This window comes from Electrophorus electricus, unplaced genomic scaffold, assembly GCF_013358815.1.
Source record: "Electrophorus electricus isolate fEleEle1 unplaced genomic scaffold, fEleEle1.pri scaffold_107_arrow_ctg1, whole genome shotgun sequence".
Lineage (NCBI taxonomy): Eukaryota > Metazoa > Chordata > Actinopteri > Gymnotiformes > Gymnotidae > Electrophorus > Electrophorus electricus.
The window spans coordinates 1-27,495 of NW_023336148.1; the positions used below are offsets into that span (position 1 = coordinate 1).

The 27,495-nt window shown below is 40.3% G+C and overlaps 5 protein-coding genes and 1 long non-coding RNA gene across 11 annotated transcripts; all 6 read right to left on the minus strand.

The window, feature by feature from the left end:
- Positions 1 to 1,324: 1,324 nt before the first annotated feature.
- LOC118240912 lies at positions 1,325 to 3,914 on the minus strand. Of its 2 annotated transcripts, XR_004775701.1 has the most exons (8): positions 3,684 to 3,914; positions 3,209 to 3,279; positions 2,819 to 2,893; positions 2,589 to 2,687; positions 2,449 to 2,496; positions 2,283 to 2,363; positions 1,783 to 2,124; positions 1,325 to 1,629 (listed from the first exon to the last, which is right to left on the minus strand). XR_004775701.1 is itself a non-coding variant. In XM_035523462.1 (7 exons), the coding sequence occupies exons 1-7, from the start codon at positions 3,853 to 3,855 to the stop codon at positions 2,042 to 2,044; spliced, it is 675 nt and encodes a 224-aa protein (XP_035379355.1). In that variant the 5' UTR covers positions 3,856 to 3,914; the 3' UTR covers positions 1,953 to 2,041. The 2 variants fall into 2 exon arrangements, 1 of the variants encoding a protein (XP_035379355.1); XM_035523462.1 differs by lacking the exon at positions 1,325 to 1,629 and having other exon boundaries at positions 1,953 to 2,170.
- A 3,386-nt stretch (positions 3,915 to 7,300) lies between these two features.
- On the minus strand, positions 7,301 to 9,626 carry LOC118240916. 2 transcript variants are annotated; one of them, XR_004775705.1, is made up of 8 exons: positions 9,396 to 9,626; positions 8,921 to 8,991; positions 8,530 to 8,604; positions 8,300 to 8,398; positions 8,160 to 8,207; positions 7,994 to 8,074; positions 7,494 to 7,835; positions 7,301 to 7,340 (listed from the first exon to the last, which is right to left on the minus strand). XR_004775705.1 is itself a non-coding variant. In XM_035523466.1 (7 exons), the coding sequence occupies exons 1-7, from the start codon at positions 9,565 to 9,567 to the stop codon at positions 7,753 to 7,755; spliced, it is 675 nt and encodes a 224-aa protein (XP_035379359.1). In that variant the 5' UTR covers positions 9,568 to 9,626; the 3' UTR covers positions 7,664 to 7,752. The 2 variants fall into 2 exon arrangements, 1 of the variants encoding a protein (XP_035379359.1); XM_035523466.1 differs by lacking the exon at positions 7,301 to 7,340 and having other exon boundaries at positions 7,664 to 7,881.
- Positions 9,627 to 12,928: 3,302 nt separating this feature from the next.
- On the minus strand, positions 12,929 to 15,344 carry LOC118240913. Of its 2 annotated transcripts, XR_004775702.1 has the most exons (8): positions 15,114 to 15,344; positions 14,639 to 14,709; positions 14,249 to 14,323; positions 14,019 to 14,117; positions 13,879 to 13,926; positions 13,713 to 13,793; positions 13,213 to 13,554; positions 12,929 to 13,059 (listed from the first exon to the last, which is right to left on the minus strand). XR_004775702.1 is itself a non-coding variant. In XM_035523463.1 (7 exons), exons 1-7 carry the CDS (start codon positions 15,283 to 15,285, stop codon positions 13,472 to 13,474), a joined length of 675 nt encoding a protein of 224 aa, XP_035379356.1. In that variant the 5' UTR covers positions 15,286 to 15,344; the 3' UTR covers positions 13,383 to 13,471. The 2 variants fall into 2 exon arrangements, 1 of the variants encoding a protein (XP_035379356.1); XM_035523463.1 differs by lacking the exon at positions 12,929 to 13,059 and having other exon boundaries at positions 13,383 to 13,600.
- A 3,279-nt stretch (positions 15,345 to 18,623) lies between these two features.
- Positions 18,624 to 21,067, minus strand: LOC118240914. 2 transcript variants are annotated; one of them, XR_004775703.1, is made up of 8 exons: positions 20,831 to 21,067; positions 20,356 to 20,426; positions 19,965 to 20,039; positions 19,735 to 19,833; positions 19,595 to 19,642; positions 19,429 to 19,509; positions 18,929 to 19,270; positions 18,624 to 18,775 (listed from the first exon to the last, which is right to left on the minus strand). XR_004775703.1 is itself a non-coding variant. In XM_035523464.1 (7 exons), the coding sequence occupies exons 1-7, from the start codon at positions 21,000 to 21,002 to the stop codon at positions 19,188 to 19,190; spliced, it is 675 nt and encodes a 224-aa protein (XP_035379357.1). In that variant the 5' UTR covers positions 21,003 to 21,067; the 3' UTR covers positions 19,144 to 19,187. The 2 variants fall into 2 exon arrangements, 1 of the variants encoding a protein (XP_035379357.1); XM_035523464.1 differs by lacking the exon at positions 18,624 to 18,775 and having other exon boundaries at positions 19,144 to 19,316.
- Positions 21,068 to 24,099: 3,032 nt separating this feature from the next.
- Positions 24,100 to 24,784, minus strand: LOC118240911. The gene is made up of 2 exons (XR_004775700.1): positions 24,644 to 24,784; positions 24,100 to 24,490 (listed from the first exon to the last, which is right to left on the minus strand). It is a non-coding gene; the product is annotated as an uncharacterized LOC118240911 (long non-coding RNA).
- On the minus strand, positions 24,785 to 26,776 carry LOC118240910. 2 transcript variants are annotated; one of them, XM_035523460.1, is made up of 7 exons: positions 26,546 to 26,776; positions 26,071 to 26,141; positions 25,680 to 25,754; positions 25,450 to 25,548; positions 25,310 to 25,357; positions 25,144 to 25,224; positions 24,785 to 24,985 (listed from the first exon to the last, which is right to left on the minus strand). In XM_035523460.1, exons 1-7 carry the CDS (start codon positions 26,715 to 26,717, stop codon positions 24,821 to 24,823), a joined length of 711 nt encoding a protein of 236 aa, XP_035379353.1. In that variant the 5' UTR covers positions 26,718 to 26,776; the 3' UTR covers positions 24,785 to 24,820. The 2 variants fall into 2 exon arrangements, with proteins under 2 accessions (XP_035379353.1, XP_035379354.1); XM_035523461.1 differs by having other exon boundaries at positions 24,814 to 25,031.
- Positions 26,777 to 27,495: the final 719 nt, after the last annotated feature.

A 27,495-nucleotide genomic window follows, 5' to 3' on the forward strand; every position in this document is an offset into this window, starting at 1 on the left:
GACAAATGTGAGTATAAGCTAGAGAAGCCTTAAGCAAAAGAAGCCAAAACAAACCTGCCTTTTGAAATTGTAATAATGTCTTGAGATGCTGTAATAATGTTATGAGTGTCACAACAGTCTGTAGTCATTTCAGGAGCACCTTCTTTAGTGGTTGAGCCCTGCATCTTGGATGTCAAGCTCCTACTGTGCTTTAATTTAACCTACAATACATCTCCTAGGCCTAAGACTACAGTCAAAGAACAAACATCTAATTCAATATTTAGTTGCCATTTCAGTGAACACGTGTTATCTCCAACTCTAGGAGTCATGTTACATAGCTCATGGATGCTTTTCCTAAAATTGTAAACATTTCTTTTGCCTACCAACAAAAAATAAACATAAATGAATAATGTCTAATTGTATCAGGTCACTACTAATTCAACTCCCATCTTAATGTGCTTTTCTCAGTACAATCTACTGCATATTTGTTGTTTCTGATCATGCTGAGCTTTAGGAAATTAAGGACATTCACGTTTTGCCTTGGATTCATGTGGTAGCATAAGACAGGTAGATATTACTTCCAAAACTGCTCAACAGCAGTAAACAAATTCATTCTTCTCCCAGCTGTCTGTCTATTTCTTCTTATAGTTTGGGTGTCTCAACCAAACCTACCTCTATGATAACGGCCTTGGGATGTTCTTCATGGTTTATTTGTTCTTATTCCATCTCTGGATCAAATCCTGCGGGGACTGACCAGTACAGGATCAGAGATCAATGTGGATCTCTGAGCTTTCTATCCATCAGGTGATGGTCATGTCTTTGTAGTTAGGTGGGTCTTAGAACAAAGTGTAGATCTGCACCTTGAATGCATATTTGTCGACTGGAGTTTGGAAAGGATTCTGCCCCTAGACACACCCACTTCATTATACTGGCTCTCAACTTAAATTGTAAAGTGAGTGCTTGTAGGTTATTCAACAAAACATAAGCCCCTCCTGATGATGGAATAAGGAGATATATCCCAGATTTATTCCCCTATCTTATTTTCAGTCATAGTTTAGATTAACAAAAGCTACTTTTGTTTATGCATATTACTTGACTGATTAACTGGTTGGACCACGCATAAGAGTTAATGAGGAAAATACTGAATCACTCAAATGCCATTTCTGGATACATTCAACGTAAAACATGTTAGCCTGTAACTCACTAATGATGCATACAACAAACACTGAAGGTGAAAACAAGAAAATGTGACTCCCTTACAATGAAAGAAAATCATTTACTGATAAATATTTATAAAGCTGTAATAAACATTTACAAAATGTACAAAACATGATGAGGACGACTGCAGTGGTGATGATCTGGTGATGACCACTCCATGGATGGTGATTTTGTCCAACTCTTCGACGATGGTGATGGCACTAATAATCCTGAAGGATCAATTCTCTACGGCGATCGGTCCGCTGATTGGCCTTGTCTTTGTAGTCTGGTGTAGACCACAAAGTCTCAAATTATCCCGAAGAACATCTTGTAAAGCCTTGTTGTTCTGGCCTGGTCCAAAAACTGATGTTGGCCTCTTGTCCTGGTGGGTTTCTTGGTGAGCTTCAGGTTGTCCAGTTGTCTGTAATCCAGGAAAAAGCCTGCACTGGAGACCTGCATGAGAGAAAAGCAGGAAAAAGACTCACCAAACATGGTTAGATGTTTTACTGAGAAATCTGGGAGATGTTTTAGGGTGACACAAACCTAAAAAGATGGAAAATTAAACAGGTGTAGGGGGTAAAGGGAAAAGAGAAGAAAGGTACAGACCTAAACTGCTCCAGTTTGGTGATCAGTCCATGTGATGCTCAAGCTTCTTGCGCCAACAGGTCAAGACCTAGGCCTCACATGGCTATGTGAAAACAGACTGCATCTGAAAAACACCCACATGCATACAAGAGCATTGAGGGTAAAAGAAATTGTATGATACATAGCATATAATAAATCCTAAATGTGTATAATGTCAATCAAAGTGTTCTGTGGGTTATTAAAAGCCTGGAGGAGGAGGTGGAGGGGGTCCTCTTGGTGATCATGGTCCGTTAGAAAACACAGCGGGGTGCGGCGTCTCGACGGTCTGGGTGTGACTGTACTCAGATGACCTGAAAAGGCCATCTGAATCGATGGAAACACCCTTAAACGTCATGGACACCATGGTTTGCTGCAAAATACACACAGAGTAAAAATGTCACAAAATATAATTTTCTTAAAATGCCCACATCTCAAACAAGTCTAATTCAAACAGATGCATTCAGGCAGGAGAAAGCACTAACCAGAAAAATATTCTGCACCGATGACTCTGTTGACTCGGCGCACAGGTAGAAGGTCGCCTCAGTGATGCCGGTTCCTCTGCGCTGAATTAACGGAGTAGATCCTGATTAATATGACTCAAAATGGGACAAGCTAGTTAAAATGCTTTTAGTTGAGACAGATATTTACCTTGATGCAGGCCACAGCATTAACGTTGGCAAAGTTCTGGAGGGTAAGCTGCAAATGCAATAAAAAGGTTAGGTGAGGGAAACAACCGTCATGTCCATTCTCACCGAAATTGGGAACTTGTTCCCATGACTTAGTCTCACCTCTGCACACACGTGGTAAAACGCATTGCTGAGCACCCACCAGTGCTCGCTCTCCAGCCCACTGTAGATGGATTTGTGCTGGAGCTTCACCTCTACCATCTACAATCATGCAGAAAAAAAGCATCTCAATCAACTTTTCCCACGACACTGGCTAGTGGAAACTCTCAGCTAACAAAATGTTTCTCTGTGCCAAAAGGCCTATTATAAAATGATTAAAAATTCAAGGGAACCTTTGTATCTGCATAAAACATCTGCGAGAAGGTGTAGGCAAACATCCTGTTTGCGTTGTGCAGAGCTTGGAGAGGCTGATACATGGTCAGTAAAAAAAAAAAAGAAAAGAAAGAAAATACATTGTTTAGGCAAGATTGCAACTACGAAGGGAAAGAAAAACAAAAACTTGTTACATTGCATTCAAGAAGAATGTGCAAGATCTATATTTTACAATAACTGTGACCACAGCGTCGCGAAAAAAGACGCAGTGGAAGTTAACTGTTCTGCACAAAAACCTCCTCCTGCAGCAGTGATAACAGACAAACGCGAGCATAAACTGAATGAAGCTAGCTAGAGTTCTCAAGTATGAGCAATTAGCCAGCTAACTAGCTAGCTATGTCGCCAGGTACCTTTAGGATCAGAGTACAGGTCGTTTCAAACGTGTCCTGATCCAACGGAAAAGGCTCCCGATCCTCCAGTTCTGCGAAAGATGTTTAAATAACCAGTGAAATATTTAACAAAAAGATTGTGGCTAGCTAGCTACAACATAGCCTTAGCTAAATATTAGCCGTTAAAAGGCTAAATTAGCTAGCGCTAGCTAAGAAGCTGAATTTTATTTTTGTTACTGCAGCGATCCGTTGCCATAGAAACAATAACAAACAAACAAACAAAACCTTTAGGCTATATTTAGTTATTAAATAGACGGGGTCTGACCGAAGAGAAACATTATGTTGTATACATGACGGCGGAAGGTGAAGTAGTAGTTAGTTCTGCGAGGAATCAAGCTACGGCAGCTAGTTAGCTAGATAACTTATGTAGTTAGCTGGCCTGACTTTCAAATACAATAGTCCGTTCCTCGCTAGCTTGGTTAGTTAGCTAACTCACGGTCGCTGGGCTCAGTGTGGGTCGCAGCTTCTTCTACCGCCTGCTGCCGATCCCGAACACGCCACCTGTAAACAAGAAAAGAAGTGACAGCTACGGCTGAAATGCCAGCGGCACAAAGGACCGCCGGCCGAAGCCGGATACCAAGGACGGGCAGAAGAAACTTCATATTCATAGCCTAGGATTCTGCTGAAGTGTAACGTAGATCGAGCAAATCTGAAAGCGCCTTGTGAGTTTGAGGGTCGGTAGACGACTAAATGGTTTTAGGGGTTTTGGCTTCGTCACCGTTCCACATAACATTCGATCACCTTGGTGATCTAAATTTATGTCAAAACATCTTGTTTTCCCAGACTACAATATGCAAATTTACACGTAGCAACGTGAGAGAAAACATTTTTTAAAAATAGGCAAATGTTGGCAAAAGAGGAATTACCCGATGCAGAGTAACAGCCTAAAAACAACGCCAAAAAAATATGTTGTCTCTATTTTTAAGGCTAATTTGCTAAAACATTTTCATTATTACTTTGATATTCATCTGCAGGCCACATTTGGCACAAAAGTAGAAAAAGTCATAAAGACTGAATAACAGTGCTATTCATTCTTTCTGATTCATGCATGCGTGTATTCATTATTTAAAGGGCACATATGAAAAATTAACCTTTTAAGTGCTTGTGCACATATATTTCAGATAGACAAGCTTTAAGCAAAAGAAGCCAAAACAAACCTGCCCGTTCAAATTGTAATAATATCTTGAGATGGTGTAACAATGTTATGAGTGTCACGACAGTCTGTAGTCATCTCAGGAGCACCTTCTTTAGTGGTTGAAGCTCATGTAAATAATATTTCTAGGACCGCCTTTCTCCACCTCAGGAACATTTCTAAGATTAGGAACATGCTCTCCTCACATGATGCAGAAAAGCTAGCCCATGCATTTACTACTTCAAGCTTGGATTACTGTAATGCTGTGACGGCCCGTGTGCCACAGGGTGCGGAGCAGGACGCATAGACTCCCTCGTCTTTGAAAAACATTTATTGACATACAACGTATACGACAATGGTGGCATACACATAACGCTAACGACGATGACCAAAACATTAACAGTGGCTACACAAACAATGACCAAGGAGGAAGTACACACCAACAGGGGTTTAAATACAGACACTCAACACTAAAGCCTGTGCAGGTGTGTGCCATCAAGGAGGGCGTGCTTATAAATAAGACAAGTCTAGGACCTCTAGAAAGTTGGACTAAGCATTTATTGCTAATTTCATTTTATTTTTTATTATTATTTTTTTCTCTTTAAACTGTTGTTATTGAGGTGTCCTTTGTCGGCCAGAGGAGGATGCGTCCCCGCCTTGAATTTTGGTTCCTCTCAAGGTTTCTTCCTCATGCTCTAGGGAGTTTTTCCTTGCCACTGTCGCCCTTGGCTTGCTCACTGAGGACTTTGACATTTGTAAAGCTGCTTTGTGACATCTGTTGTAAAAAGCACCGTATAAATCAATTTTGATTTATTTTTATTTGAAAGCATAACTTCCATTCACTTCCACTTATGAAGTTCACCCCATGTATTTTAGAAAACGTGCCATATTGGAAGGGCTTTGAGTTATGTGTATGTATAATGTTATGTAGCTACTATTTAGTTCAACTAGGCACTCATTGTTTGTAGATGTTTGTGGCACATTTCTCTAAAGAGCATTTCACTTCACTAGCTAGATAAGATACATGAGGTCATTTTACTACCTTATCTAGTTCACTAGCTATTAATGTTAGTGATTACTCTGTAGTAATGGCAGTAATTACTCTTGTAGTGTTTTTGCCTGGAAAACCAATTTCAAGTGTAATAAACATTCATTCTGAAGCTTTTCTGTGTAATGAGCCTATACGCACAGTGAAAAGCAGAGCCTGGTGTGAGTAAGGTCCAGTGTTTGCAGCGTTTGCTTCAGTGATAATTATGCTCTAGTGTTCGTTATATCTCACACTTTGTAAAGACTTGAACTCCAATAGTGCTGAGCTCCTCTTCTGACTGAGACAAATGTGAGTATAAGCTAGAGAAGCCTTAAGCAAAAGAAGCCAAAACAAACCTGCCTTTTGAAATTGTAATAATGTCTTGAGATGCTGTAATAATGTTATGAGTGTCACAACAGTCTGTAGTCATTTCAGGAGCACCTTCTTTAGTGGTTGAGCCCTGCATCTTGGATGTCAAGCTCCTACTGTGCTTTAATTTAACCTACAATACATCTCCTAGGCCTAAGACTACAGTCAAAGAACAAACATCTAATTCAATATTTAGTTGCCATTTCAGTGAACACGTGTTATCTCCAACTCTAGGAGTCATGTTACATAGCTCATGGATGCTTTTCCTAAAATTGTAAACATTTCTTTTGCCTACCAACAAAAAATAAACATAAATGAATAATGTCTAATTGTATCAGGTCACTACTAATTCAACTCCCATCTTAATGTGCTTTTCTCAGTACAATCTACTGCATATTTGTTGTTTCTGATCATGCTGAGCTTTAGGAAATTAAGGACATTCACGTTTTGCCTTGGATTCATGTGGTAGCATAAGACAGGTAGATATTACTTCCAAAACTGCTCAACAGCAGTAAACAAATTCATTCTTCTCCCAGCTGTCTGTCTATTTCTTCTTATAGTTTGGGTGTCTCAACCAAACCTACCTCTATGATAACGGCCTTGGGATGTTCTTCATGGTTTATTTGTTCTTATTCCATCTCTGGATCAAATCCTGCGGGGACTGACCAGTACAGGATCAGAGATCAATGTGGATCTCTGAGCTTTCTATCCATCAGGTGATGGTCATGTCTTTGTAGTTAGGTGGGTCTTAGAACAAAGTGTAGATCTGCACCTTGAATGCATATTTGTCGACTGGAGTTTGGAAAGGATTCTGCCCCTAGACACACCCACTTCATTATACTGGCTCTCAACTTAAATTGTAAAGTGAGTGCTTGTAGGTTATTCAACAAAACATAAGCCCCTCCTGATGATGGAATAAGGAGATATATCCCAGATTTATTCCCCTATCTTATTTTCAGTCATAGTTTAGATTAACAAGAGCTACTTTTGTTTATGCATATTACTTGACTGATTAACTGGTTGGACCACGCATAAGAGTTAATGAGGAAAATACTGAATCACTCAAATGCCATTTCTGGATACATTCAACGTAAAACATGTTAGCCTGTAACTCACTAATGATGCATACAACAAACACTGAAGGTGAAAACAAGAAAATGTGACTCCCTTACAATGAAAGAAAATCATTTACTGATAAATATTTATAAAGCTGTAATAAACATTTACAAAATGTACAAAACATGATGAGGACGACTGCAGTGGTGATGATCTGGTGATGACCACTCCATGGATGGTGATTTTGTCCAACTCTTCGACGATGGTGATGGCACTAATAATCCTGAAGGATCAATTCTCTACTGGCGATCGGTCCGCTGATTGGCCTTGTCTTTGTAGTCTGGTGTAGACCACAAAGTCTCTAATTATCCCTGAAGAACATCTTGTAAAGCCTTGTTGTTCTGGCCTGGTCCAAAAACTGATGTTGGCCTCTTGTCCTGGTGGGTTTCTTGGTGAGCTTCAGGTTGTCCTAGTTGTCTGTAATCCAGGAAAAAGCCTGCACTGGAGACCTGCATGAGAGAAAAGCAGGAAAAAGACTCACCAAACATGGTTAGATGTTTTACTGAGAAATCTGGGAGATGTTTTAGGGTGACACAAACCTAAAAAGATGGAAAATTAAACAGGTGTAGGGGGTAAAGGGAAAAGAGAAGAAAGGTACAGACCTAAACTGCTCCAGTTTGGTGATCAGTCCATGTGATGCTCAAGCTTCTTGCGCCAACAGGTCAAGACCTAGGCCTCACATGGCTATGTGAAAACAGACTGCATCTGAAAAACACCCACATGCATACAAGAGCATTGAGGGTAAAAGAAATTGTATGATACATAGCATATAATAAATCCTAAATGTGTATAATGTCAATCAAAGTGTTCTGTGGGTTATTAAAAGCCTGGAGGAGGAGGTGGAGGGGGTCCTCTTGGTGATCATGGTCCGTTAGAAAACACAGCGGGGTGCGGCGTCTCGACGGTCTGGGTGTGACTGTACTCAGATGACCTGAAAAGGCCATCTGAATCGATGGAAACACCCTTAAACGTCATGGACACCATGGTTTGCTGCAAAATACACACAGAGTAAAAATGTCACAAAATATAATTTTCTTAAAATGCCCACATCTCAAACAAGTCTAATTCAAACAGATGCATTCAGGCAGGAGAAAGCACTAACCAGAAAAATATTCTGCACCGATGACTCTGTTGACTCGGCGCACAGGTAGAAGGTCGCCCCAGTGATGCCGGTTCCTCTGCGCTGAATTAACGGAGTAGATCCTGATTAATGTGACTCAAAATGGGACAAGCTAGTTAAAATGCTTTTAGTTGAGACAGATATTTACCTTGATGCAGGCCACAGCATTAACGTTGGCAAAGTTCTGGAGGGTAAGCTGCAAATGCAATAAAAAGGTTAGGTGAGGGAAACAACCGTCATGTCCATTCTCACCGAAATTGGGAACTTGTTCCCATGACTTAGTCTCACCTCTGCACACACGTGGTAAAACGCATTGCTGAGCACCCACCAGTGCTCGCTCTCCAGCCCACTGTAGATGGATTTGTGCTGGAGCTTCACCTCTACCATCTACAATCATGCAGAAAAAAAGCATCTCAATCAACTTTTCCCACGACACTGGCTAGTGGAAACTCTCAGCTAACAAAATGTTTCTCTGTGCCAAAAGGCCTATTATAAAATGATTAAAAATTCAAGGGAACCTTTGTATCTGCATAAAACATCTGCGAGAAGGTGTAGGCAAACATCCTGTTTGCGTTGTGCAGAGCTTGGAGAGGCTGATACATGGTCAGTAAAAAAAAAAAAAGAAAAGAAAGAAAATACATTGTTTAGGCAAGATTGCAACTACGAAGGGAAAGAAAAACAAAAACTTGTTACATTGCATTCAAGAAGAATGTGCAAGATCTATATTTTACAATAACTGTGACCACAGCGTCGCGAAAAAAGACGCAGTGGAAGTTAACTGTTCTGCACAAAAACCTCCTCCTGCAGCAGTGATAACAGACAAACGCGAGCATAAACTGAATGAAGCTAGCTAGAGTTCTCAAGTATGAGCAATTAGCCAGCTAACTAGCTAGCTATGTCGCCAGGTACCTTTAGGATCAGAGTACAGGTCGTTTCAAACGTGTCCTGATCCAACGGAAAAGGCTCCCGATCCTCCAGTTCTGCGAAAGATGTTTAAATAACCAGTGAAATATTTAACAAAAAGATTGTGGCTAGCTAGCTACAACATAGCCTTAGCTAAATATTAGCCGTTAAAAGGCTAAATTAGCTAGCGCTAGCTAAGAAGCTGAATTTTATTTTTGTTACTGCAGCGATCCGTTGCCATAGAAACAATAACAAACAAACAAACAAAACCTTTAGGCTATATTTAGTTATTAAATAGACGGGGTCTGACCGAAGAGAAACATTATGTTGTATACATGACGGCGGAAGGTGAAGTAGTAGTTAGTTCTGCGAGGAATCAAGCTACGGCAGCTAGTTAGCTAGATAACTTATGTAGTTAGCTGGCCTGACTTTCAAATACAATAGTCCGTTCCTCGCTAGCTTGGTTAGTTAGCTAACTCACGGTCGCTGGGCTCAGTGTGGGTCGCAGCTTCTTCTACCGCCTGCTGCCGATCCCGAACACGCCACCTGTAAACAAGAAAAGAAGTGACAGCTACGGCTGAAATGCCAGCGGCACAAAGGACCGCCGGCCGAAGCCGGATACCAAGGACGGGCAGAAGAAACTTCATATTCATAGCCTAGGATTCTGCTGAAGTGTAACGTAGATCGAGCAAATCTGAAAGCGCCTTGTGAGTTTGAGGGTCGGTAGACGACTGAAATGGTTTTAGGGGTTTTGGCTTCGTCACCGTTCCACATAACATTCGATCACCTTGGTGATCTAAATTTATGTCAAAACATCTTGTTTTCCCAGACTACAATATGCAAATTTACACGTAGCAACGTGAGAGAAAACATTTTTTAAAAAATAGGCAAATGTTGGCAAAAGAGGAATTACCCGATGCAGAGTAACAGCCTAAAAACAACGCCAAAAAAATATGTTGTCTCTATTTTTAAGGCTAATTTGCTAAAACATTTTCATTATTACTTTGATATTCATCTGCAGGCCACATTTGGCACAAAAGTAGAAAAAGTCATAAAGACTGAATAACAGTGCTATTCATTCTTTCTGATTCATGCATGCGTGTATTCATTATTTAAAGGGCACATATGAAAAATTAACCTTTTAAGTGCTTGTGCACATATATTTCAGATAGACAAGCTTTAAGCAAAAGAAGCCAAAACAAACCTGCTCGTTCAAATTGTAATAATATCTTGAGATGGTGTAACAATGTTATGAGTGTCACGACAGTCTGTAGTCATCTCAGGAGCACCTTCTTTAGTGGTTGAAGCTCATGTAAATAATATTTCTAGGACCGCCTTTCTCCACCTCAGGAACATTTCTAAGATTAGGAACATGCTCTCCTCACATGATGCAGAAAAGCTAGCCCATGCATTTACTACTTCAAGCTTGGATTACTGTAATGCTGTGACGGCCCGTGTGCCACAGGGTGCGGAGCAGGACGCATAGACTCCCTCGTCTTTGAAAAACATTCATTGACATACAACGTATACGACAATGGTGGCATACACATAACGCTAACGACGATGACCAAAACATTAACAGTGGCTACACAAACAATGACCAAGGAGGAAGTACACACCAACAGGGGTTTAAATACAGACACTCAACACTAAAGCCTGTGCAGGTGTGTGCCATCAAGGAGGGCGTGCTTATAAATAAGACAAGTCTAGGACCTCTAGAAAGTTGGACTAAGCATTTATTGCTAATTTCATTTTATTTTTTATTATTATTTTTTTCTCTTTAAACTGTTGTTATTGAGGTGTCCTTTGTCGGCCAGAGGAGGATGCGTCCCCGCCTTGAATTTTGGTTCCTCTCAAGGTTTCTTCCTCATGCTCTAGGGAGTTTTTCCTTGCCACTGTCGCCCTTGGCTTGCTCACTGAGGACTTTGACATTTGTAAAGCTGCTTTGTGACATCTGTTGTAAAAAGCACCGTATAAATCAATTTTGATTTATTTTTATTTGAAAGCATAACTTCCATTCACTTCCACTTATGAAGTTCACCCCATGTATTTTAGAAAACGTGCCATATTGGAAGGGCTTTGAGTTATGTGTATGTATAATGTTATGTAGCTACTATTTAGTTCAACTAGGCACTCATTGTTTGTAGATGTTTGTGGCACATTTCTCTAAAGAGCATTTCACTTCACTAGCTAGATAAGATACATGAGGTCATTTTACTACCTTATCTAGTTCACTAGCTATTAATGTTAGTGATTACTCTGTAGTAATGGCAGTAATTACTCTTGTAGTGTTTTTGCCTGGAAAACCAATTTCAAGTGTAATAAACATTCATTCTGAAGCTTTTCTGTGTAATGAGCCTATACGCACAGTGAAAAGCAGAGCCTGGTGTGAGTAAGGTCCAGTGTTTGCAGCGTTTGCTTCAGTGATAATTATGCTCTAGTGTTCGTTATATCTCACACTTTGTAAAGACTTGAACTCCAATAGTGCTGAGCTCCTCTTCTGACTGAGACAAATGTGAGTATAAGCTAGAGAAGCCTTAAGCAAAAGAAGCCAAAACAAACCTGCCTTTTGAAATTGTAATAATGTCTTGAGATGCTGTAATAATGTTATGAGTGTCACAACAGTCTGTAGTCATTTCAGGAGCACCTTCTTTAGTGGTTGAGCCCTGCATCTTGGATGTCAAGCTCCTACTGTGCTTTAATTTAACCTACAATACATCTCCTAGGCCTAAGACTACAGTCAAAGAACAAACATCTAATTCAATATTTAGTTGCCATTTCAGTGAACACGTGTTATCTCCAACTCTAGGAGTCATGTTACATAGCTCATGGATGCTTTTCCTAAAATTGTAAACATTTCTTTTGCCTACCAACAAAAAATAAACATAAATGAATAATGTCTAATTGTATCAGGTCACTACTAATTCAACTCCCATCTTAATGTGCTTTTCTCAGTACAATCTACTGCATATTTGTTGTTTCTGATCATGCTGAGCTTTAGGAAATTAAGGACATTCACGTTTTGCCTTGGATTCATGTGGTAGCATAAGACAGGTAGATATTACTTCCAAAACTGCTCAACAGCAGTAAACAAATTCATTCTTCTCCCAGCTGTCTGTCTATTTCTTCTTATAGTTTGGGTGTCTCAACCAAACCTACCTCTATGATAACGGCCTTGGGATGTTCTTCATGGTTTATTTGTTCTTATTCCATCTCTGGATCAAATCCTGCGGGGACTGACCAGTACAGGATCAGAGATCAATGTGGATCTCTGAGCTTTCTATCCATCAGGTGATGGTCATGTCTTTGTAGTTAGGTGGGTCTTAGAACAAAGTGTAGATCTGCACCTTGAATGCATATTTGTCGACTGGAGTTTGGAAAGGATTCTGCCCCTAGACACACCCACTTCATTATACTGGCTCTCAACTTAAATTGTAAAGTGAGTGCTTGTAGGTTATTCAACAAAACATAAGCCCCTCCTGATGATGGAATAAGGAGATATATCCCAGATTTATTCCCCTATCTTATTTTTCATAGTCATAGTTAAGATTAACAAAAGCTACTTTTATTTATGCATATTACTTGACTGATTAACTGGTTGGACCACGCATAAGAGTTAATGAGGAAAATACTAAATCACCCAAATGCCATTACTGGATACATTCAACGTAAAACATGTTAGCCTGTAACTCACTAATGATGCATACAACAAACACTGAAGGTAAAAACAAGAAAATGTGACTCCCTTACAATGAAAGAAAATGATTTACTGATAAATATTTATAAAGCTGTAATAAACATTATTTACAAAATGTACAAAACATGATGAGGATGACTGCAGTGGTGATGATCTGGTGATGACCACTCCATGGATGGTGATTTTGTCCAACTCTTCGACGGATGGTGATGGCACTAATAATCCTGACGATCAATTCTCTATGGCGATCGGTCCTCTGATTGGCCTTGTCTTTGTAGTCTGGTGTAGGACCACAAAGTCTCTAATTATCCCTGATGAACATCTTGTAAAGTCTTATTGTTCTGGCCTGGTCCAAAAACTGAAGTTGGCCTCTTGTCCTGGTGGGTTTCTTGGTGAGCTTCAGGTTGTCTAGTTGTCTGTAATCCAGGAAAAAGCCTGCACTGGAGACCTGCATGAGAGAAAAGCAGGAAAAAGACTCACCAAACATGGTTAGATGTTTTACTGAGAAATCTGGGAGATGTTTTAGGGTGACACAAACCTAAAAAGATGGAAAATTAAACAGGTGTAGGGGGTAAAGGGAAAAGAGAAGAAAGGTACAGACCTAAACTGCTCCAGTTTGGTGATCAGTCCATGTGATGCTCAAGCTTCTTGCGCCAACAGGTCAAGACCTAGGCCTCACATGGATATGTGAAAACAGACTGCATCTGAAAAACACCCACATGCATACAAGAGCATTGAGGGTAAAAGAAATTGTATGATACATAGCATATAATAAATCCTAAATGTGTATAATGTCAATCAAAGTGTTCTGTGGGTTATTAAAAGCCTGGAGGAGGAGGTGGAGGGGGTCCTCTTGGTGATCATGGTCCGTTAGAAAACACAGCGGGGTGCGGCGTCTCGACGGTCTGGGTGTGACTGTACTCAGATGACCTGAAAAGGCCATCTAAATCGATGGAAACACCCTTAAACGTCATGGACACCATGGTTTGCTGCAAAATACACACAGAGTAAAAATGTCACAAAATATAATTTTCTTAAAATGCCCACATCTCAAACAAGTCTAATTCAAACAGATGCATTCAGGCAGGAGAAAGCACTAACCAGAAAAATATTCTGCACCGATGACTCTGTTGACTCGGCGCACAGGTAGAAGGTCGCCCCAGTGATGCCGGTTCCTCTGCGCTGAATTAACGGAGTAGATCCTGATTAATGTGACTCAAAATGGGACAAGCTAGTTAAAATGCTTTTAGTTGAGACAGATATTTACCTTGATGCAGGCCACAGCATTAACGTTGGCAAAGTTCTGGAGGGTAAGCTGCAAATGCAATAAAAAGGTTAGGTGAGGGAAACAACCGTCATGTCCATTCTCACCGAAATTGGGAACTTGTTCCCATGACTTAGTCTCACCTCTGCACACACGTGGTAAAACGCATTGCTGAGCACCCACCAGTGCTCGCTCTCCAGCCCACTGTAGATGGATTTGTGCTGGAGCTTCACCTCTACCATCTACAATCATGCAGAAAAAAAGCATCTCAATCAACTTTTCCCACGACACTGGCTAGTGGAAACTCTCAGCTAACAAAATGTTTCTCTGTGCCAAAAGGCCTATTATAAAATGATTAAAAATTCAAGGGAACCTTTGTATCTGCATAAAACATCTGCGAGAAGGTGTAGGCAAACATCCTGTTTGCGTTGTGCAGAGCTTGGAGAGGCTGATACATGGTCAGTAAAAAAAAAAAAGAAAAGAAAGAAAATACATTGTTTAGGCAAGATTGCAACTACGAAGGGAAAGAAAAACAAAAACTTGTTACATTGCATTCAAGAAGAATGTGCAAGATCTATATTTTACAATAACTGTGACCACAGCGTCGCGAAAAAAGACGCAGTGGAAGTTAACTGTTCTGCACAAAAACCTCCTCCTGCAGCAGTGATAACAGACAAACGCGAGCATAAACTGAATGAAGCTAGCTAGAGTTCTCAAGTATGAGCAATTAGCCAGCTAACTAGCTAGCTATGTCGCCAGGTACCTTTAGGATCAGAGTACAGGTCGTTTCAAACGTGTCCTGATCCAACGGAAAAGGCTCCCGATCCTCCAGTTCTGCGAAAGATGTTTAAATAACCAGTGAAATATTTAACAAAAAGATTGTGGCTAGCTAGCTACAACATAGCCTTAGCTAAATATTAGCCGTTAAAAGGCTAAATTAGCTAGCGCTAGCTAAGAAGCTGAATTTTATTTTTGTTACTGCAGCGATCCGTTGCCATAGAAACAATAACAAACAAACAAACAAAACCTTTAGGCTATATTTAGTTATTAAATAGACGGGGTCTGACCGAAGAGAAACATTATGTTGTATACATGACGGCGGAAGGTGAAGTAGTAGTTAGTTCTGCGAGGAATCAAGCTACGGCAGCTAGTTAGCTAGATAACTTATGTAGTTAGCTGGCCTGACTTTCAAATACAATAGTCCGTTCCTCGCTAGCTTGGTTAGTTAGCTAACTCACGGTCGCTGGGCTCAGTGTGGGTCGCAGCTTCTTCTACCGCCTGCTGCCGATCCCGAACACGCCACCTGTAAACAAGAAAAGAAGTGACAGCTACGGCTGAAATGCCAGCGGCACAAAGGACCGCCGGCCGAAGCCGGATACCAAGGACGGGCAGAAGAAACTTCATATTCATAGCCTAGGATTCTGCTGAAGTGTAACGTAGATCGAGCAAATCTGAAAGCGCCTTGTGAGTTTGAGGGTCGGTAGACGACTAAATGGTTTTAGGGGTTTTGGCTTCGTCACCGTTCCACATAACATTCGATCACCTTGGTGATCTAAATTTATGTCAAAACATCTTGTTTTCCCAGACTACAATATGCAAATTTACACGTAGCAACGTGAGAGAAAACATTTTTAAAAAATAGGCAAATGTTGGCAAAAGAGGAATTACCCGATGCAGAGTAACAGCCTAAAAACAACGCCAAAAAAATATGTTGTCTCTATTTTTAAGGCTAATTTGCTAAAACATTTTCATTATTACTTTGATATTCATCTGCAGGCCACATTTGGCACAAAAGTAGAAAAAGTCATAAAGACTGAATAACAGTGCTATTCATTCTTTCTGATTCATGCATGCGTGTATTCATTATTTAAAGGGCACATATGAAAAATTAACCTTTTAAGTGCTTGTGCACATATATTTCAGATAGACAAGCTTTAAGCAAAAGAAGCCAAAACAAACCTGCTCGTTCAAATTGTAATAATATCTTGAGATGGTGTAACAATGTTATGAGTGTCACGACAGTCTGTAGTCATCTCAGGAGCACCTTCTTTAGTGGTTGAAGCTCATGTAAATAATATTTCTAGGACCGCCTTTCTCCACCTCAGGAACATTTCTAAGATTAGGAACATGCTCTCCTCACATGATGCAGAAAAGCTAGCCCATGCATTTACTACTTCAAGCTTGGATTACTGTAATGCTGTGACGGCCCGTGTGCCACAGGGTGCGGAGCAGGACGCATAGACTCCCTCGTCTTTGAAAAACATTCATTGACATACAACGTATACGACAATGGTGGCATACACATAACGCTAACGACGATGACCAAAACATTAACAGTGGCTACACAAACAATGACCAAGGAGGAAGTACACACCAACAGGGGTTTAAATACAGACACTCAACACTAAAGCCTGTGCAGGTGTGTGCCATCAAGGAGGGCGTGCTTATAAATAAGACAAGTCTAGGACCTCTAGAAAGTTGGACTAAGCATTTATTGCTAATTTCATTTTATTTATTTATTTATTTTTTTTCTCTTTAAACTGTTGTTATTGAGGTGTCCTTTGTCGGCCAGAGGAGGATGCGTCCCCGCCTTGAATTTTGGTTCCTCTCAAGGTTTCTTCCTCATGCTCTAGGGAGTTTTTCCTTGCCACTGTCGCCCTTGGCTTGCTCACTGAGGACTTTGACATTTGTAAAGCTGCTTTGTGACATCTGTTGTAAAAAGCACCGTATAAATCAATTTTGATTTATTTTTATTTGAAAGCATAACTTCCATTCACTTCCACTTATGAAGTTCACCCCATGTATTTTAGAAAACGTGCCATATTGGAAGGGCTTTGAGTTATGTGTATGTATAATGTTATGTAGCTACTATTTAGTTCAACTAGGCACTCATTGTTTGTAGATGTTTGTGGCACATTTCTCTAAAGAGCATTTCACTTCACTAGCTAGATAAGATACATGAGGTCATTTTACTACCTTATCTAGTTCACTAGCTATTAATGTTAGTGATTACTCTGTAGTAATGGCAGTAATTACTCTTGTAGTGTTTTTGCCTGGAAAACCAATTTCAAGTGTAATAAACATTCATTCTGAAGCTTTTCTGTGTAATGAGCCTATACGCACAGTGAAAAGCAGAGCCTGGTGTGAGTAAGGTCCAGTGTTTGCAGCGTTTGCTTCAGTGATAATTATGCTCTAGTGTTCGTTATATCTCACACTTTGTAAAGACTTGAACTCCAATAGTGCTGAGCTCCTCTTCTGACTGAGACAAATGTGAGTATAAGCTAGAGAAGCCTTAAGCAAAAGAAGCCAAAACAAACCTGCCTTTTGAAATTGTAATAATGTCTTGAGATGCTGTAATAATGTTATGAGTGTCACAACAGTCTGTAGTCATTTCAGGAGCACCTTCTTTAGTGGTTGAGCCCTGCATCTTGGATGTCAAGCTCCTACTGTGCTTTAATTTAACCTACAATACATCTCCTAGGCCTAAGACTACAGTCAAAGAACAAACATCTAATTCAATATTTAGTTGCCATTTCAGTGAACACGTGTTATCTCCAACTCTAGGAGTCATGTTACATAGCTCATGGATGCTTTTCCTAAAATTGTAAACATTTCTTTTGCCTACCAACAAAAAATAAACATAAATGAATAATGTCTAATTGTATCAGCTCACTACTAATTCAACTCCCATCTTAATGTGCTTTTCTCAGTACAATCTACTGCATATTTGTTGTTTCTGATCATGCTGAGCTTTAGGAAATTAAGGACATTCACGTTTTGCCTTGGATTCATGTGGTAGCATAAGACAGGTAGATATTACTTCCAAAACTGCTCAACAGCAGTAAACAAATTCATTCTTCTCCCAGCTGTCTGTCTATTTCTTCTTATAGTTTGGGTGTCTCAACCAAACCTACCTCTATGATAACGGCCTTGGGATGTTCTTCATGGTTTATTTGTTCTTATTCCATCTCTGGATCAAATCCTGCGGGGACTGACCAGTACAGGATCAGAGATCAATGTGGATCTCTGAGCTTTCTATCCATCAGGTGATGGTCATGTCTTTGTAGTTAGGTGGGTCTTAAAACGCAGTGTAGATCTGCACCTTGAATGCATATTTGTCGACTGGAGTTTGGAAAGGATTCTGCCCCTAGACACACCCACTTCATTATACTGGCTCTCAACTTAAATTGTAAAGTGAGTGCTTGTAGGTTATTCAACAAAACATAAGCCCCTCCTGATGATGGAATAAGGAGATATATCCCAGATTTATTCCCCTATCTTATTTTTCATAGTCATAGTTAAGATTAACAAAAGCTACTTTTGTTTATGCATATTACTTGACTGATTAACTGGTTGGACCACGCATAAGAGTTAATGAGGAAAATACTGAATCACTCAAATGCCATTACTGGATACATTCAACGTAAAACATGTTAGCCTGTAACTCACTAATGATGCATACAACAAACACTGAAGGTGAAAACAAGAAAATGTGACTCCCTTACAATGAAAGAAAATGATTTACTGATAAATATTTATAAAGCTGTAATAAACATTATTACAAAATGTACAAAACATGATGAGGACTGACTGCAGTGGTGATGATCTGGTGATGACCACTCCATGGATGGTGATTTTGTCCAACTCTTCGACGATGGTGATGGCACTAATAATCCTGACGATCAATTCTCTACTGGCGATCGGTCCTCTGATTGGCCTTGTCTTTGTTAGTCTGGTGTAGGACCACAAAGTCTCTAATTATCCTGATGAACATCTTGTAAAGTCTTATTGTTCTGGCCTGGTCCAAAAACTGAAGTTGGCCTCTTGTCCTGGTGGGTTTCTTGGTGAGCTTCAGGTTGTCTAGTTGTCTGTAATCCAGGAAAAAGCCTGCACTGGAGACCTGCATGAGAGAAAAGCAGGAAAAAGACTCACCAAACATGGTTAGCCGTTTTACTGAGAAATCTGGGAGATGTTTTAGGGTGACACAAACCTAAAAAGATGGAAAATTAAACAGGTGTGGGGGGTAAAGGGAAAAGAGAAGAAAGGTACAGACCTAAACTGCTCCAGTTTGGTGATCAGTCCATGTGATGCTCAAGCTTCTTGCGCCAACAGGTCAAGACCTAGGCCTCACATGGATATGTGAAAACAGACTGCATCTGAAAAACACCCACATGCATACAAGAGCATTGAGGGTAAAAGAAATTGTATGATACATAGCATATAATAAATCCTAAATGTGTATAATGCCAATCAAAGTGTTCTGTGGGTTATTAAAAGCCTGGAGGAGGAGGTGGAGGGGGTCCTCTTGGTGATCATGGTCCGTTAGAAAACACAGCGGGGTGCGGCGTCTCGACGGTCTGGGTGTGACTGTACTCAGATGACCTGAAAAGGCCATCTGAATCGATGGAAACACCCTTAAACGTCATGGACACCATGGTTTGCTGCAAAATACACACAGAGTAAAAATGTCACAAAATATAATTTTCTTAAAATGCCCACATCTCAAACAAGGCTAATTCAAACAGATGCATTCAGGCAGGAGAAAGCACTAACCAGAAAAATATTCTGCACCGATGACTCTGTTGACTCGGCGCACAGGTAGAAGGTCGCCCCAGTGATGCCGGTTCCTCTGCGCTGAATTAACGGAGTAGATCCTGATTAATGTGACTCAAAATGGGACAAGCTAGTTAAAATGCTTTTAGTTGAGACAGATATTTACCTTGATGCAGGCCACAGCATTAACGTTGGCAAAGTTCTGGAGGGTAAGCTGCAAATGCAATAAAAAGGTTAGGTGAGGGAAACAACCGTCATGTCCATTCTCACCGAAATTGGGAACTTGTTCCCATGACTTAGTCTCACCTCTGCACACACGTGGTAAAACGCATTGCTGAGCACCCACCAGTGCTCGCTCTCCAGCCCACTGTAGATGGATTTGTGCTGGAGCTTCACCTCTACCATCTACAATCATGCAGAAAAAAAGCATCTCAATCAACTTTTCCCACGACACTGGCTAGTGGAAACTCTCAGCTAACAAAATGTTTCTCTGTGCCAAAAGGCCTATTATAAAATGATTAAAAATTCAAGGGAACCTTTGTATCTGCATAAAACATCTGCGAGAAGGTGTAGGCAAACATCCTGTTTGCGTTGTGCAGAGCTTGGAGAGGCTGATACATGGTCAGTAAAAAAAAAAAAAGAAAAGAAAGAAAATACATTGTTTAGGCAAGATTGCAACTACGAAGGGAAAGAAAAACAAAAACTTGTTACATTGCATTCAAGAAGAATGTGCAAGATCTATATTTTACAATAACTGTGACCACAGCGTCGCGAAAAAAGACGCAGTGGAAGTTAACTGTTCTGCACAAAAACCTCCTCCTGCAGCAGTGATAACAGACAAACGCGAGCATAAACTGAATGAAGCTAGCTAGAGTTCTCAAGTATGAGCAATTAGCCAGCTAACTAGCTAGCTATGTCGCCAGGTACCTTTAGGATCAGAGTACAGGTCGTTTCAAACGTGTCCTGATCCAACGGAAAAGGCTCCCGATCCTCCAGTTCTACGAAAGATGTTTAAATAACCAGTGAAATATTTAACAAAAAGATTGTGGCTAGCTAGCTACAACATAGCCTTAGCTAAATATTAGCCGTTAAAAGGCTAAATTAGCTAGCGCTAGCTAAGAAGCTGAATTTTATTTTTGTTACTGCAGCGATCCGTTGCCATAGAAACAATAACAAACAAACAAACAAAACCTTTAGGCTATATTTAGTTATTAAATAGACGGGGTCTGACCGAAGAGAAACATTATGTTGTATACATGACGGCGGAAGGTGAAGTAGTAGTTAGTTCTGCGAGGAATCAAGCTACGGCAGCTAGTTAGCTAGATAACTTATGTAGTTAGCTGGCCTGACTTTCAAATACAATAGTCCGTTCCTCGCTAGCTTGGTTAGTTAGCTAACTCACGGTCGCTGGGCTCAGTGTGGGTCGCAGCTTCTTCTACCGCCTGCTGCCGATCCCGAACACGCCACCTGTAAACAAGAAAAGAAGTGACAGCTACGGCTGAAATGCCAGCGGCACAAAGGACCGCCGGCCGAAGCCGGATACCAAGGACGGGCAGAAGAAACTTCATATTCATAGCCTAGGATTCTGCTGAAGTGTAACGTAGATCGAGCAAATCTGAAAGCGCCTTGTGAGTTTGAGGGTCGGTAGACGACTGAATGGTTTTAGGGGTTTTGGCTTCGTCACCGTTCCACATAACATTCGATCACCTTGGTGATCTAAATTTATGTCAAAACATCTTGTTTTCCCAGACTACAATATGCAAATTTACACGTAGCAACGTGAGAGAAAACATTTTTTTAAAAATAGGCAAATGTTGGCAAAAGAGGAATTACCCGATGCAGAGTAACAGCCTAAAAACAACGCCAAAAAAATATGTTGTCTCTATTTTTAAGGCTAATTTGCTAAAACATTTTCATTATTACTTTGATATTCATCTGCAGGCCACATTTGGCACAAAAGTAGAAAAAGTCATAAAGACTGAATAACAGTGCTATTCATTCTTTCTGATTCATGCATGCGTGTATTCATTATTTAAAGGGCACATATGAAAAATTAACCTTTTAAGTGCTTGTGCACATATATTTCAGATAGACAAGCTTTAAGCAAAAGAAGCCAAAACAAACCTGCTCGTTCAAATTGTAATAATATCTTGAGATGGTGTAACAATGTTATGAGTGTCACGACAGTCTGTAGTCATCTCAGGAGCACCTTCTTTAGTGGTTGAAGCTCATGTAAATAATATTTCTAGGACCGCCTTTCTCCACCTCAGGAACATTTCTAAGATTAGGAACATGCTCTCCTCACATGATGCAGAAAAGCTAGCCCATGCATTTACTACTTCAAGCTTGGATTACTGTAATGCTGTGACGGCCCGTGTGCCACAGGGTGCGGAGCAGGACGCATAGACTCCCTCGTCTTTGAAAAACATTCATTGACATACAACGTATACGACAATGGTGGCATACACATAACGCTAACGACGATGACCAAAACATTAACAGTGGCTACACAAACAATGACCAAGGAGGAAGTACACACCAACAGGGGTTTAAATACAGACACTCAACACTAAAGCCTGTGCAGGTGTGTGCCATCAAGGAGGGCGTGCTTATAAATAAGACAAGTCTAGGACCTCTAGAAAGTTGGACTAAGCATTTATTGCTAATTTCATTTTATTTATTTATTTATTTTTTTTCTCTTTAAACTGTTGTTATTGAGGTGTCCTTTGTCGGCCAGAGGAGGATGCGTCCCCGCCTTGAATTTTGGTTCCTCTCAAGGTTTCTTCCTCATGCTCTAGGGAGTTTTTCCTTGCCACTGTCGCCCTTGGCTTGCTCACTGAGGACTTTGACATTTGTAAAGCTGCTTTGTGACATCTGTTGTAAAAAGCACCGTATAAATCAATTTTGATTTATTTTTATTTGAAAGCATAACTTCCATTCACTTCCACTTATGAAGTTCACCCCATGTATTTTAGAAAACGTGCCATATTGGAAGGGCTTTGAGTTATGTGTATGTATAATGTTATGTAGCTACTATTTAGTTCAACTAGGCACTCATTGTTTGTAGATGTTTGTGGCACATTTCTCTAAAGAGCATTTCACTTCACTAGCTAGATAAGATACATGAGGTCATTTTACTACCTTATCTAGTTCACTAGCTATTAATGTTAGTGATTACTCTGTAGTAATGGCAGTAATTACTCTTGTAGTGTTTTTGCCTGGAAAACCAATTTCAAGTGTAATAAACATTCATTCTGAAGCTTTTCTGTGTAATGAGCCTATACGCACAGTGAAAAGCAGAGCCTGGTGTGAGTAAGGTCCAGTGTTTGCAGCGTTTGCTTCAGTGATAATTATGCTCTAGTGTTCGTTATATCTCACACTTTGTAAAGACTTGAACTCCAATAGTGCTGAGCTCCTCTTCTGACTGAGACAAATGTGAGTATAAGCTAGAGAAGCCTTAAGCAAAAGAAGCCAAAACAAACCTGCCTTTTGAAATTGTAATAATGTCTTGAGATGCTGTAATAATGTTATGAGTGTCACAACAGTCTGTAGTCATTTCAGGAGCACCTTCTTTAGTGGTTGAGCCCTGCATCTTGGATGTCAAGCTCCTACTGTGCTTTAATTTAACCTACAATACATCTCCTAGGCCTAAGACTACAGTCAAAGAACAAACATCTAATTCAATATTTAGTTGCCATTTCAGTGAACACGTGTTATCTCCAACTCTAGGAGTCATGTTACATAGCTCATGGATGCTTTTCCTAAAATTGTAAACATTTCTTTTGCCTACCAACAAAAAATAAACATAAATGAATAATGTCTAATTGTATCAGCTCACTACTAATTCAACTCCCATCTTAATGTGCTTTTCTCAGTACAATCTACTGCATATTTGTTGTTTCTGATCATGCTGAGCTTTAGGAAATTAAGGACATTCACGTTTTGCCTTGGATTCATGTGGTAGCATAAGACAGGTAGATATTACTTCCAAAACTGCTCAACAGCAGTAAACAAATTCATTCTTCTCCCAGCTGTCTGTCTATTTCTTCTTATAGTTTGGGTGTCTCAACCAAACCTACCTCTATGATAACGGCCTTGGGATGTTCTTCATGGTTTATTTGTTCTTATTCCATCTCTGGATCAAATCCTGCGGGGACTGACCAGTACAGGATCAGAGATCAATGTGGATCTCTGAGCTTTCTATCCATCAGGTGATGGTCATGTCTTTGTAGTTAGGTGGGTCTTAAAACGCAGTGTAGATCTGCACCTTGAATGCATATTTGTCGACTGGAGTTTGGAAAGGATTCTGCCCCTAGACACACCCACTTCATTATACTGGCTCTCAACTTAAATTGTAAAGTGAGTGCTTGTAGGTTATTCAACAAAACATAAGCCCCTCCTGATGATGGAATAAGGAGATATATCCCAGATTTATTCCCCTATCTTATTTTTCATAGTCATAGTTAAGATTAACAAAAGCTACTTTTGTTTATGCATATTACTTGACTGATTAACTGGTTGGACCACGCATAAGAGTTAATGAGGAAAATACTAAATCACCCAAATGCCATTACTGGATACATTCAACGTAAAACATGTTAGCCTGTAACTCACTAATGATGCATACAACAAACACTGAAGGTGAAAACAAGAAAATGTGACTCCCTTACAATGAAAGAAAATGATTTACTGATAAATATTTATAAAGCTGTAATAAACATTATTTACAAAATGTACAAAACATGATGAGGATGACTGCAGTGGTGATGATCTGGTGATGACCACTCCATGGATGGTGATTTTGTCCAACTCTTCGACGGTGGTGATGGCACTAATAATCCTGACGATCAATTCTCGATGGCGATCGGTCCTCTGATTGGCCTTGTCTTTGTTGTCTGGTGTGGACCACAAAGTCTCTAATTATCCTGATGAACATCTTGTAAAGTCTTATTGTTCTGGCCTGGTCCAAAAACTGAAGTTGGCCTCTTGTCCTGGTGGGTTTCTTGGTGAGCTTCAGGTTGTCTAGTTGTCTGTAATCCAGGAAAAAGCCTGCACTGGAGACCTGCATGATGGAAAAGCAGGAAAAAGACTCACCAAACATGGTTAGCCGTTTTACTGAGAAATCTGGGAGATGTTTTAGGGTGACACAAACCTAAAAAGATGGAAAATTAAACAGGTGTGGGGGGTAAAGGGAAAAGAGAAGAAAGGTACAGACCTAAACTGCTCCAGTTTGGTGATCAGTCCATGTGATGCTCAAGCTTCTTGCACCAACAGGTCAAATCCTAGGCCTCACATGGCTATGTGAAAACAGACTGCATCTGAAAAACACCCACATGCATACAAGAACATTGAGGGTAAAAGAAATTGTATGATACATAGCATATAATAAATCCTAAATGTGTATAATGTCAATCAAAGTGTTCTGTGGGTTATTAAAAGCCTGGAGGAGGAGGTGGAGGGGGTCCTCTTGGTGATCATGGTCCGTTAGAAAACACAGCGGGGTGCGGCGTCTCGACGGTCTGGGTGTGACTGTACTCAGATGACCTGAAAAGGCCATCTGAATCGATGGAAACACCCTTAAACGTCATGGACACCATGGTTTGCTGCAAAATACACACAGAGTAAAAATGTCACAAAATATAATTTTCTTAAAATGCCCACATCTCAAACAAGTCTAATTCAAACAGATGCATTCAGGCAGGAGAAAGCACTAACCAGAAAAATATTCTGCACCGATGACTCTGTTGACTCGGCGCACAGGTAGAAGGTCGCCCCAGTGATGCCGGTTCCTCTGCGCTGAATTAACGGAGTAGATCCTGATTAATGTGACTCAAAATGGGACAAGCTAGTTAAAATGCTTTTAGTTGAGACAGATATTTACCTTGATGCAGGCCACAGCATTAACGTTGGCAAAGTTCTGGAGGGTAAGCTGCAAATGCAATAAAAAGGTTAGGTGAGGGAAACAACCGTCATGTCCATTCTCACCGAAATTGGGAACTTGTTCCCATGACTTAGTCTCACCTCTGCACACACGTGGTAAAACGCATTGCTGAGCACCCACCAGTGCTCGCTCTCCAGCCCACTGTAGATGGATTTGTGCTGGAGCTTCACCTCTACCATCTACAATCATGCAGAAAAAAAGCATCTCAATCAACTTTTCCCACGACACTGGCTAGTGGAAACTCTCAGCTAACAAAATGTTTCTCTGTGCCAAAAGGCCTATTATAAAATGATTAAAAATTCAAGGGAACCTTTGTATCTGCATAAAACATCTGCGAGAAGGTGTAGGCAAACATCCTGTTTGCGTTGTGCAGAGCTTGGAGAGGCTGACTACATGGTCAGTAAAAAAAAAAAAGAAAAGAAAGAAAATACATTGTTTAGGCAAGATTGCAACTACGAAGGGAAAGAAAAACAAAAACTTGTTACATTGCATTCAAGAAGAATGTGCAAGATCTATATTTTACAATAACTGTGACCACAGCGTCGCGAAAAAAGACGCAGTGGAAGTTAACTGTTCTGCACAAAAACCTCCTCCTGCAGCAGTGATAACAGACAAACGCGAGCATAAACTGAATGAAGCTAGCTAGAGTTCTCAAGTATGAGCAATTAGCCAGCTAACTAGCTAGCTATGTCGCCAGGTACCTTTAGGATCAGAGTACAGGTCGTTTCAAACGTGTCCTGATCCAACGGAAAAGGCTCCCGATCCTCCAGTTCTACGAAAGATGTTTAAATAACCAGTGAAATATTTAACAAAAAGATTGTGGCTAGCTAGCTACAACATAGCCTTAGCTAAATATTAGCCGTTAAAAGGCTAAATTAGCTAGCGCTAGCTAAGAAGCTGAATTTTATTTTTGTTACTGCAGCGATCCGTTGCCATAGAAACAATAACAAACAAACAAACAAAACCTTTAGGCTATATTTAGTTATTAAATAGACGGGGTCTGACCGAAGAGAAACATTATGTTGTATACATGACGGCGGAAGGTGAAGTAGTAGTTAGTTCTGCGAGGAATCAAGCTACGGCAGCTAGTTAGCTAGATAACTTATGTAGTTAGCTGGCCTGACTTTCAAATACAATAGTCCGTTCCTCGCTAGCTTGGTTAGTTAGCTAACTCACGGTCGCTGGGCTCAGTGTGGGTCGCAGCTTCTTCTACCGCCTGCTGCCGATCCCGAACACGCCACCTGTAAACAAGAAAAGAAGTGACAGCTACGGCTGAAATGCCAGCGGCACAAAGGACCGCCGGCCGAAGCCGGATACCAAGGACGGGCAGAAGAAACTTCATATTCATAGCCTAGGATTCTGCTGAAGTGTAACGTAGATCGAGCAAATCTGAAAGCGCCTTGTGAGTTTGAGGGTCGGTAGACGACTAAATGGTTTTAGGGGTTTTGGCTTCGTCACCGTTCCACATAACATTCGATCACCTTGGTGATCTAAATTTATGTCAAAACATCTTGTTTTCCCAGACTACAATATGCAAATTTACACGTAGCAACGTGAGAGAAAACATTTTTTAAAAATAGGCAAATGTTGGCAAAAGAGGAATTACCCGATGCAGAGTAACAGCCTAAAAACAACGCCAAAAAAATATGTTGTCTCTATTTTTAAGGCTAATTTGCTAAAACATTTTCATTATTACTTTGATATTCATCTGCAGGCCACATTTGGCACAAAAGTAGAAAAAGTCATAAAGACTGAATAACAGTGCTATTCATTCTTTCTGATTCATGCATGCGTGTATTCATTATTTAAAGGGCACATATGAAAAATTAACCTTTTAAGTGCTTGTGCACATATATTTCAGATAGACAAGCTTTAAGCAAAAGAAGCCAAAACAAACCTGCTCGTTCAAATTGTAATAATATCTTGAGATGGTGTAACAATGTTATGAGTGTCACGACAGTCTGTAGTCATCTCAGGAGCACCTTCTTTAGTGGTTGAAGCTCATGTAAATAATATTTCTAGGACCGCCTTTCTCCACCTCAGGAACATTTCTAAGATTAGGAACATGCTCTCCTCACATGATGCAGAAAAGCTAGCCCATGCATTTACTACTTCAAGCTTGGATT

Coding starts and splice junctions, on each gene's coding strand:
- LOC118240914 (XM_035523464.1), bottom strand. CDS start 21,002: ATGAATATGAAGTTTCTTCTGCCCGTCCTTGGTATCCGGCTTCGGCCG. Junction 20,427..20,830: donor CCACACTGAGCCCAGCGACC/GTGAGTTAGCTA, acceptor CATCTTTCGTAG/AACTGGAGGATCGGGAGCCT. Junction 19,317..19,428: donor CGGTGCAGAATATTTTTCTG/GTTAGTGCTTTC, acceptor TGTATTTTGCAG/CAAACCATGGTGTCCATGAC.
- LOC118240916 (XM_035523466.1), bottom strand. CDS start 9,567: ATGAATATGAAGTTTCTTCTGCCCGTCCTTGGTATCCGGCTTCGGCCG. Junction 8,992..9,395: donor CCACACTGAGCCCAGCGACC/GTGAGTTAGCTA, acceptor CATCTTTCGCAG/AACTGGAGGATCGGGAGCCT. Junction 8,075..8,159: donor ATGCTGTGGCCTGCATCAAG/GTAAATATCTGT, acceptor CCGTTAATTCAG/CGCAGAGGAACCGGCATCAC.
- LOC118240913 (XM_035523463.1), bottom strand. CDS start 15,285: ATGAATATGAAGTTTCTTCTGCCCGTCCTTGGTATCCGGCTTCGGCCG. Junction 14,710..15,113: donor CCACACTGAGCCCAGCGACC/GTGAGTTAGCTA, acceptor CATCTTTCGCAG/AACTGGAGGATCGGGAGCCT. Junction 13,601..13,712: donor CGGTGCAGAATATTTTTCTG/GTTAGTGCTTTC, acceptor TGTATTTTGCAG/CAAACCATGGTGTCCATGAC.
- LOC118240910 (XM_035523460.1), bottom strand. CDS start 26,717: ATGAATATGAAGTTTCTTCTGCCCGTCCTTGGTATCCGGCTTCGGCCG. Junction 26,142..26,545: donor CCACACTGAGCCCAGCGACC/GTGAGTTAGCTA, acceptor CATCTTTCGTAG/AACTGGAGGATCGGGAGCCT. Junction 24,986..25,143: donor CGGTGCAGAATATTTTTCTG/GTTAGTGCTTTC, acceptor CCATCGATTCAG/ATGGCCTTTTCAGGTCATCT.
- LOC118240912 (XM_035523462.1), bottom strand. CDS start 3,855: ATGAATATGAAGTTTCTTCTGCCCGTCCTTGGTATCCGGCTTCGGCCG. Junction 2,688..2,818: donor TGTTTTATGCAGATACAAAG/GTTCCCTTGAAT, acceptor GCATGATTGTAG/ATGGTAGAGGTGAAGCTCCA. Junction 2,497..2,588: donor TTTACCACGTGTGTGCAGAG/GTGAGACTAAGT, acceptor TTGCATTTGCAG/CTTACCCTCCAGAACTTTGC.